The sequence below is a fragment of the Nicotiana tabacum genome, chromosome 23 (genome assembly GCF_000715075.1).
Source record: "Nicotiana tabacum cultivar K326 chromosome 23, ASM71507v2, whole genome shotgun sequence".
NCBI classification, from domain to species: Eukaryota; Viridiplantae; Streptophyta; class Magnoliopsida; order Solanales; family Solanaceae; genus Nicotiana; species Nicotiana tabacum.
Window position 1 is genome coordinate 38224248 of NC_134102.1, and position 10411 is coordinate 38234658.

The window sequence follows — 10411 nt, forward strand, 5'->3', positions numbered from 1 at the left end:
CAAGAGATCTTTTACCTTTCATAGCATTGTACCTAAAGTAGGATTCCTCTACTATATAAAGGGGGGGTCTGATTGTTCATAGGACATATTGTAACACATATCTCAAAACAATATATTGTTATTCTGTTTAAGTTTTTATTATTGTCTTGTTCTATTCTGATATCGATCAAGGTACTTTTGGCTCGAGGGTGGCTAACCTTCCAGGGCTAAGACCGTTCAATTCGTATGGTTTGCATTCACTTTTCCATTACTTGTTTCAATTGCAAACTGATTTATCATTTTGTATCAAGTCAGATCATGTATTTTTAAAACCACTTATAAATTCAATTGTTATCCGATTTTGAGGGTAAACACATACCACCAAAGGATGTGGTGCAGTGGATGGGACTGCTCTTCCCTTAACCAGAGGTCTCGGGTTCGAGCCCTGGGCATGGAAAAATCCTTGGTAGGGAGCGCTTCCCCCCGAATGGGAGCGCGAATTCGGATTTAGTCGAGCTCCAATGTGGATACCGAACACCAAGCGGGAAACCAAAAAAGAAAGTTGAGCATGGTCCAATGCTTCATCCAAGTACAGAAGATTTAAGTTGTGGGACAGATATAGAGACATATTTCACTCGCTTATCACTTTAAAACATCAAAATTTAGTTTAGGTTAATGAAGCTAAATTAGAAACAGTCCATTGATTATGTGAAATTGAAATAAACCAAACATTATCAGAGTTTAGTTAAATTGTTTGCAAATCCTGTAAGTATAAAAGACTAATTGAAAGGAGAAACTTCACATTTTTATAAAGCTGACATGGAAATAAAAGAAAAAATCGTCAATTTTGTCCTTAAATTATTCGAAATAGTAATGTTGCCATGTGTTAAGAAATTTGGTCTAATATTACTCCCTCCATAAGGAAAAGAAGTCTCAATTTTACTCTTGATGTTAACGGAGCTTCAACATGAGGCTAATTTTAAATCTCAGTCACAAGTTGAGTGATAAATATAAATATTTTTTCTCAAACAATTTGGATAAATGGAGCCCTCCAAACATGTTGAAGCTCGATTAATGATAAGGCTAATTTGTAATTACAAAAAAATATGAATTAACCAAAAGTATCAAATTGAATAATTTCAAATAGTACAGGACATGTATGGACTTTTTCCCTAAAAAATTGTAAATGCCCCTTAATTACTGTTAGAACAAGGAACAACATATTTCAATTACATTCTTCTCTCTCTTTTCTCTTTCTTTAGATCTTCTGGAACAAAAAGCCAATCGAGAATTGTTTTTTCCGAAATACCAAGCGAGAATTGAAATATTGAATCGTGGAAATGTTGCTCCTTTGGACGTCATTTTCAAACACTCACTTTATTTTTCTTTTTCCGAACTCCAACATTCCTTTTACTCAGATTTGAAGCTATTGTTTGCCTCTTTTCGAAAAGGTAAGAGGAATGAGTTGCCCCACAAAAAAGAAAGATTAAAAACAGAACGTTTGACTAACTAACTGTATAGTGAATTAAAGTTGTTCCCAACATGTATTAAATTTCAGCTAATAACTATAATCATTTACAAATTGGCAAAATGGCCTAATGGCCCTGGAATCGAAGAAATAAAAAATTATGAAGTCTTTGTCAATGTATGTATTATTTATAATATATATTGTGGATAATAATGCATCCCGTTATGCAATAAATACCAATGTATAGATTCTCACGTGAGAATTCCTTTAAGGACCTTTTTGCCTTTAGTGAATTCCTTTCCTTTCATAATGTACAATATATATTTATTTTGTACGGTAAAGGGCCAGATATATCATGTACTTTCGAAAAAGATTTAAATATACTTTTCGTTATACTATGAGTCTAAATATATCCTTGCCGCTATATATTGGGTTCAAATATATCCCTCATTTAAATGGCGGGACACGTGTCATCCTCCAATTGGCCAATTCTAAATATCTCATAATTAATTTAAAAGACACATATTCATACCCGAAATTTTTATAAAAATTGCTTTAAAAAAACTGGAAAATATTTTTTTTTTGTAAAAACTGAAAAAATTAATTCAACCAAATATTTTTTTCAATTTTTACAAAAAAATATTTTCAGTTTTTTTAAAGCAATTTTTTCATAAAAATTAAAAAAAATATATTTTGTTGAATTCTTTTTGTAAAAACAGAAAAAAAAATCCAACAATTTTTTTTTGTTTTTTTAAAAGTAATGCACTTGCAGTCCACTGCTTTAGGAAAGTCTTTTTTTTAATTTTTAAAACAAAATCTTTTTTTTTTCAGTTTTTACAAAAACTATTTTCAGTTTTTTTAAAGCAATATTTTTGTAAAAACTGAAAAAAAAAATATTTTCTTGAATTGTTTTTTTCAGTTTTTAAAAAAAAATATATATTTTTCAGTTTTTTCAGTTTTTTTTAAAGCAATGTTTACAAATATTTCGGGTATGAATATGTGTCTTTTTAATTAATTATGAGATATTTAGAATTGGCCAATAGGAGGATGACACGTGTCCCGTCATTTAAACGAGGGGTATATTTGAACCCAAAGTATAACGGCAGGGGTATATTTGAACTCATAGTATAACGAAGGGTATATTTAAACCTTTTTCGAAAGTACATGGGTATATTTGACCCTTTACCATATTTTGTATAGGCTAGGTGTGTTCATGTAGCATACAATAGGGTGATTTATATGTATGACGGAATTAAGACTCAAGTGAGGTCAGTGGGAGAAGACTCAGATTATTTTCTGGTTATGATGTGGGTTACACCAGGGATCTGTGCTTAGCTCGTTTCTATTTGCCTTGGCGATGAACACACTGACACATCACATTCAAGGGGAGGTGTCATGGTATATGTTGTTCGCAGATAATATTGTACTGATTGAGGAGACGCGAGGCGATGTTAACGAGAAGTTGGAGGTTTGGAGACAGACCTTGAAGTCAAAGGGTTTCAAGATCCGCATGACGAAAATAGAATATTTGGAGTGCAAGTTCAGTGAGGCAACAGAGGAAGCATGCATGGATGTGAGGCTCGACTAACAAGTTATACCCAAGAGTGAAAGTTAATATCTTGGGTCTGTTATCCAAAGGAATGAGGAGATAGACGAGGATGCTACATATTGTATCGGAGTGGGGTTACTAAAATGGAGGCTAGCTTCTGGCGTCCTGTGTGATAAGAATGTGCCACCGAAATTTAAGGGTAGGTTCTACAAAGTGGTGGTTAGGCCGACTTTGTTGTATGAGACAGAATGTTGGCTAATCAAGAATTCCCATATCCAGAAGATGAAATTAGCAAAGATGAGGATATTAAGATGGATGTGTGAGCATACCAGATTGGATAAGATTAGGATTAAAGATATCCGGCTTAAGGCGGGCATGTCCCCCGTGGAGGACAAAATGAGGGAAGCAAGACTGAGAGAGTTCGCGCACGTCAAGAGGAGAAGCTCAGGTGCCCCAGTAAGGAGGTGCGAGCGGTTGACTTTCGTGGATATGAGAAGAGGTAGAGGGAGGTCTAAGAAGTATTGAGGAGAGGTGGTCAGGGAGGACATATCGTTGTTGCAATTTACCAAGGACATGACCCTTGATAGGAGGGTATGAAGGTCAAGAATTAGGGTAAAATATTAGTAGGTAGTCGAGCGTATTTATGTTACAGATCGAGGGTATTAGGATTAGTATGGTAGTTTTTGGTCTTAGATTGCTAGTATTTCATACTTTTTTTCTATTTTCTTCTGCTTAGGTCTCTTAGTACCCTGTTGTTGTTACCGTTTGCATTGTTATTACTATCCTTCTGGCCTATTTGTTGATATTATTTGTTTTCACTATTTCATTTTCTCTTTATTGAGTTGAGGGTCTATCGAAAATAATTTATCTATCTTCCCAAGAAAGGGGTAAGGTATGCGTACTCTCTTCGACCCTACTTGTAGGATTCAACTAGGTTATTGTTGTTATTTTTATTTTATATTATATTTAACACAAATTACTACACAAATTCCCACATAATTTATGCAACTATTAGCAGTGCAAAATTCAATAAGCCAACAACATATTGTTAAGTTATACACCAATTATTTTTCCTTTCTAAAATAAATCAAACATAATAGGAGTATTACTTATGCAAAATGTTATGCTGAGATCTATTAACTGCATTTTCTCACTTCCTCACTCTCTCCTTTCTTTTAAAAAAACACACACACACACACAATACAGACACTTTCACTGTGTGTCGTCACTGAAAACACGACTAAAGCTAACACAAAAACCACGAAAGAAAGAGAAAGCAAAAGCTTCTGTTCCTCGGCACTATATTTCACTCTTTTTCTCTGTCCTATGTTTCGATCATATTGTCCTCTATAAGCTTAGAACGGCTATATTTTACATTTTCAGCTATTGCCATAGCTAGCAATATATTTACTGCCAAATACCCACTTTGTGTCTGCGTGAGAGAGAAACAAAGAGGGAAAATTTTCAGATCGTGCTACTACTAGTGGTACATTCTGCTTCTTTGATTATTTTATCATTCTTTTTTCTTTTTGTTGGTTGCCGTACTTTTTCTATAAAAAAAAAAAAAAAATCCTGGCACCGATTTTGTTAATTGCTTTTTTGAATTTGGGTTCTATGATTTGCGTACAATCCAAGTAATTCCTGTCTATCGAAGCTAGAATATTTTATGTCAATGTTTTCAGAAAATAGAATGTAAGGTTAGAAGGAGGGAATATGTTGGTAGCATTCTATATATTGGGGGTGTTCATAGTTTTCTCTTAAAGCGATTTGACGTTTTTGGCCATTTTTTGTCCAGTTGCTTAATCCCTGCAGCTTCTGAGTATTATCCCATTCTGTAGTCACTGTTACTGTCTACATTTTAAAGGGCAGCCTAGTGTGACGTGCGGGGTCCAGGGAAGGATGGGACCACATATCTCGTATTTCTGCTTATTTAACTTCTATGGTTGGGCCAAGGCTGTCCTTCTGGAATTGTCGAAATTTTGTGAAAGATTAATTAGGTGATTCTAAAGGTGAGATGTTTTGTGTTTGTTTGTTAATGTTTTGGATGTCTTGTTGACACAATGTCTTTGCTTCTTTTTTTTTTCTTCTTACCGATGAATGAAAAGAAGGGGAAGGAATATGAAAGAAGTAATATGCTATATGTGTTGAGTCATGTGAATACCTCGTGTAAAAGTTAGCAGGAAAACTTTCCTTTAGTTATTTTAAGTTTGCAACATGTCCCTTCATGTGAGAATTGATTCTAAGAACTGTCATATCATGTTGCGTAATGTGAAGCAACATTCTTTTTATAATTTTGGGTCTGCAACAGTACGCCTTAATCAGATATTGCAACTAAGCACTTATAACTGAAATATCAAGAACTTGCAAAATATGTGTTATATTTCTGTGTGCTCATATAGGATGAAAATGGAATTCCCTTCTTTTAGTCATATTACTCTTTCATATGTTATCGCATTCAATGTGCTGTTTCTTTCAATGACTGCTTTACAAGATACAGCTTTTTAAAATACTTCTAATAGGAAACAGTCCCACTGGGTTTATTTCAATTGTTACTCATGTATGGATCAACTCTTACTGATTTTTGCAGTTCCACAGAGTTTCTCATAGTGAGATACTTGTGATGATAAATAGCAATCAGAAATGAAAAGGATACCTGAATCACAAAAACTACGAGCAGATTACCCTAGTGAGGCTAAGGTGATAAATATTTACTCAACTTCACAAAAAGAGGTGGGAACTATATCAAATGCCCGTGACTTCCTAGAAATGGACTTCACTGTTCCTCTTCAAACATGCAAAGGAGACAACTTCTATCTGGAGCATGAGGAACTTATGCCTAATGCTGGTTCAATCAAGCGATGTGATGATTCGCTCGAAGATAGTGGCTTTACTTCATTCCACGGAGCAAGTCATCCTCCTGAACCTGTTGATACTGACCTAATGAGACCGGTTTATGTACCGATTGGTCCGAACAAAACAGATGGTAAATGCTTAGTGAAAAGCATGTCTCTGAAGGGTCCTTCCACAGATGATCTTTCAATCCAGTTTCTTAACATGAAACCAAGTTCGTTTCTTCATTTACCGGCAGAGAGACGAGTTGAAAAGCCAAATGATCTAGGTGCAGTCTCCTCTGCATTTATGGTTCCTCGTTCATCTCAAAACACAGAAGCAAGTCTACCACCTGATTCTGAAGAAAAAGAATGTGTTTGGGATGCATCACTACCCTCGAGCAGCAATGTCAGTCCATATAGTAGCATTGATAGTACTGGTGTTGGCACAGTTATGAGCATTGCCAACAGCTGCACAGGCACATATAGGAGTGACGGCGTGGTTAGTATGGACAGGAACTGTGAGGGTACAAAACTGAGTATTCAAGGGGATTCGTTAGGAAGTGCTAAAACTAGCTTTAGCAGAGCAAGTGATAGCAGTGAACTTAGTGATGATAGTAACTGGAGTAACATTACCGGCAGTGCCAATAAGCCTCACAAAGGAAATGATCCAAGATGCAAGGCTGTTCTTGCAATACGAGCACGTGATGGTATATTAGGCATGAGTCACTTTAGGTTACTGAAAAGACTTGGTTGTGGTGACATTGGCACTGTTTATCTTTCTGAACTCAGTGGGACTTGGTGCTATTTTGCGATGAAAGTGATGGATAAGGCATCGCTTGAAAGTAGGAAGAAATTGACCCGTTCTCATACAGAAAGAGAAATCCTCCAGCTGTTAGACCACCCATTCTTACCAACCTTGTATACTCATTTTGAGACAGACCGATTTTCATGTTTGGTCATGGAATATTGCCCTGGAGGAGATCTACATACTCTACGACAACGACAACCTGGGAAGCATTTTTCAGAATATGCTGCAAGGTACAGTTCTTGTATGGTATAAAATCCATTTCTCTTGAATCAGAGCTTGGTAAATGTTAGCGCTCTGCAATTAGTTATTCATCTTACTGGTTAATTTCTTCACTCTCTTTCTCTAATTAAACTCCTTAAGTTTGGAAGTATGCGTGCTTTATTGGAAAAGGACTTTCTTGACATTTTGCTTCTCTAATTGTTTAGGGTGCTAGTACTGGTTCAGTGTCATTTGGTGAATGCTCGTAATATTAAGATCTTTAAACTATGTACTCATTTAGAGAAAATAGAGATTTTATGAACTGGTGGTTTCATGCTTCTAAAAGACCCTGTTTGTTCACAGTTCACGCCGTCTTGATCTCTTAATAAGTCCTCTTCCCTGTGTCTTCTGGTTCTTAGTTTTCATTCAGATGTTAATTTTGGTAACAATACAGAAATAGTACCAAATACGAAAAAATTGTTCAGCAATATGGGTACTAAATTGTTATGTTAATTTAGTACTGGTGTTTGACCAGTTGACATGCTTCTGTTACTCATACACTGCTGTGACTCGTGAGCATTTTACAGCTTAGTTTCTTGTTAATAAAAACTGTAGCCTCACTAAATAATATCTCATATATGCTGACATAGAATGCCACATTTGATTCAACCCTTTCTTCTTCCTTCCATGGAAAATGAACTCAGGCTAAGGTTCTCTCATGCGAACGCCAACTTGGACTAAGTTAGATGTTTATTATCTTAGGATTTTGAAATTGAACAAATTCTTCCACTAGCTCCATATTTGCAATTTATGGCACCATATTGTTTTGATCCTGGTAGGAACATATAGTTGATTTTCATTTTCCTTTTCCCTGTCACTGGTTACTGAGCAGAGCAGGAGGATAATTAATTACGTATTATATGGGCAGGATAACGAATAAATGAAGATTGGCATGCCCCCTACGCACGAATGACACACACAAATTGATATATGGTCTAAATGTCACGAACTAGTTGGGATGTTGGTACACTTATATTTCGCTGAGGTTTGCCTGGAGCTTTTTAGTTTGGTCAGAATTTATGTCAGTCAAAATGTAGAGAACCTCTGCTGTTAGAAAACTCCTAATTAGTGAGTATTGGAATGGAATGGCTCCAAATGGAGTAAAATGAATATTGAGGAATCGAATAGTCGACTCTAACTAGTTTCCGATAGATACATAGCTACTGTTGTTGTATGGATAGGATGTAAAGCTTGATCCAGTAATATGATTAGGAGACATTTTATGCTAGCTGTCTTTTCCTCTTCTTTTCTTTTTTTTTTGGGGGGGGGGGTTCTTTGGGGCTTTGGAGAATCTTAACCCTTTTGTTTATCTTGAGTTTTTGAGATCCTTACTGAAGCTTGAATTAACCCTGTTTATGCAACAGGTTTTATGCTGCGGAAGTTCTATTGGCCCTCGAATATCTTCACATGCTTGGTGTAGTTTACAGAGACCTAAAGCCTGAAAATATTCTGGTGCGTGACGATGGCCACATCATGCTTTCGGATTTTGACCTATCCCTAAAATGTGCAGTTTCACCGACGGTCATAAGGGCCTCATTTGGTGATCCCTCTAAACGAGGAGCTGCAATCTGTGTGCAGCCAGCCTGTATTGAGCCCACTTCTTCATGCATGCAGCCGACATGTTTCCTCCCCCGATTATTTCCTCCAAAAAGCAAGAAAAGTTCACAAAAGCCCAGAACCGAGCCAGGTTTTCCTTCTAATGCCATGCCTGAGCTTGTTGCAGAACCTACTGCAGCACGGTCAATGTCATTTGTTGGGACTCATGAATATTTAGCCCCTGAAATTATCAAGGGAGAAGGCCATGGCAGTGCAGTTGATTGGTGGACATTTGGCATTTTTCTGCATGAATTACTATATGGTAAAACCCCATTTAAGGGATCAGGTAACAGGGCAACTCTTTTCAATGTAGTTGGACAACAGCTCAAATTTCCAGATTCTCCTGCAACCAGTAATGCCAGCCGCGATCTGATACGTGGCTTGCTCGTCAAAGAGCCTCAACGCCGGCTTGGGGTGAAAAGAGGAGCAAGTGAGATTAAGCAGCACCCTTTCTTTGAAGGTGTTAATTGGGCCCTGATTCGTTGCAGTACGCCACCTGAAGTGCCAAGACAAGTTGAAGCAGAGCTTCCAGGGAAGTTTAAGCAAGTGAACCCTGTTGGAGTTTTTGATCAAGAAGTGAACCTTGTTGGAGTTTGCAATAAAAGAATGCCAGGACCAGATGTGAATTCTGGGGGTAATTATCTTGACTTAGAGTTCTTTTAGGTGCGAGCTTGCTTAAATTGCCGGTCTCTAGCCCGGATAAAACAGGAGGGTTGCGGTAAGTTGACAACCAACATAAAACTTGTTTTGGATTTAGGCGTAATTATTACTACTGTTGTTTGAGTTCTTTTAGTCTAGGAATATAGGATTCTTGTGTAGAATTTGATCAGATGGTTTTCACAATAAATTGGGAATTCTGAACATGATACAAATCTGCAACTATTTTGATTGGATATTTCAATCATTTAAAGAAAATGAAATGACAGAGTTCTTCTCATTTGCCTCACAAGGAGCTAGCTAAAACAATACTTATATCCTATTAAATTAGTGAAAACAATTTTTGCCAGAGTAGATAGTAAACTGAACTATTATTTGTTTGACTCTAGGTATAACACTGATATTAAGAAAAAAAATTATCCCGCCTCAATGTTTACACCAACCAATGAACCAACCCATTTGTCTTATAGACGCACATTTCTCAGTTAACCAAGTTTAGGTGTATATATTATCACTTCAATGTTCACCTCTTAAGGTGAAATTGCATAAAATAGTGTAAACACCATGTGCGGGGCAAGTATTTTCTATGAGCTAAATATGTCATTTGGTCTTCCCTTTGACTAGTGCCAGATGTTTGTGTAATTCTACTATAAACTTGGAATGTACAGGTGATGTGTGGCTAGAATTATATATTCTTAGTGCATTACTTACCTTACATTTATGTGCTTTAATATTAAACTATACTATATTTGTGCTTAATTGAGTCTATTTTATGTGTAGGTACGTTGAAGACGAAATTGGGAGCAAAGTAGAGATTTTATGTGTATTTTACGCACTACAAGAATGGCTCGTGATTATTTGGTGATGAGAAATATTATAATTAGATAATGAAATAATGATTGAAGACAAAATGAAAAGAAGACAAAACAAATTAAAAGAAGACAAAAAGAAACAAGCAAATTAATGTGAAATGAAGAAAAAATTGAGAAAGAGAATGCGAAGTTAGGCAGCAAAATCAATTTCAGAAACAAAGCAGCAAAGAGCCTGGCGACGCGAGGGAGTTTGCTCGCGTTAGAGCTCGCGCGCCGCCAGGGTTAACGCGAGGCGATGCATGTTCCGGGTTTGAGACCTATTTTGTTTCCTTTTTTGGTTTTGGACTTGATTTTTTCGTCTAGGCCTTTTTCCTACACATATAAATAGTCATTAAACACCAATTTGGGAGGGGGGCCGACATTAGACCAAATTTTGACCTAAGGAGGCAAGAA

The 10411-nt window shown here is 36.4% G+C and overlaps 1 protein-coding gene across 4 annotated transcripts; it reads left to right on the top strand.

Moving 5' to 3' along the window:
• Positions 1 to 4197: 4197 nt before the first annotated feature.
• Positions 4198 to 10223, top strand: LOC107784982 (serine/threonine-protein kinase D6PK-like). Of its 4 annotated transcripts, none has more exons than XR_012706069.1 (4): positions 4198 to 4482; positions 5584 to 6865; positions 8258 to 9207; positions 9927 to 10223. XR_012706069.1 is itself a non-coding variant. In XM_075246633.1 (4 exons), the coding sequence occupies exons 2-4, from the start codon at positions 5637 to 5639 to the stop codon at positions 9956 to 9958; spliced, it is 2127 nt and encodes a 708-aa protein (XP_075102734.1). In that variant the 5' UTR covers positions 4205 to 4482; positions 5584 to 5636; the 3' UTR covers positions 9959 to 10101. The 4 variants fall into 4 exon arrangements, 3 of the variants coding, with proteins under 3 accessions (XP_075102737.1, XP_075102734.1, XP_075102735.1); XM_075246633.1 differs by having other exon boundaries at positions 4205 to 4482; positions 8258 to 9123; positions 9927 to 10101; XM_075246634.1 differs by lacking the exon at positions 4198 to 4482 and adding an exon at positions 4872 to 5005 and having other exon boundaries at positions 8258 to 9123; positions 9927 to 10101.
• Positions 10224 to 10411: the final 188 nt, after the last annotated feature.

What these genes read in the sequence shown, in the direction of transcription:
- LOC107784982 (XM_075246633.1), top strand. Translation starts at nt 5,637, where the DNA reads ATGAAAAGGATACCTGAATCACAAAAACTACGAGCAGATTACCCTAGT. An exon ending in TTTTCAGAATATGCTGCAAG is followed by an intron (nt 6,866 to 8,257) that starts GTACAGTTCTTG and finishes TTTATGCAACAG; the next exon opens with GTTTTATGCTGCGGAAGTTC. An exon ending in ACCAGATGTGAATTCTGGGG is followed by an intron (nt 9,124 to 9,926) that starts GTAATTATCTTG and finishes TTTTATGTGTAG; the next exon opens with GTACGTTGAAGACGAAATTG.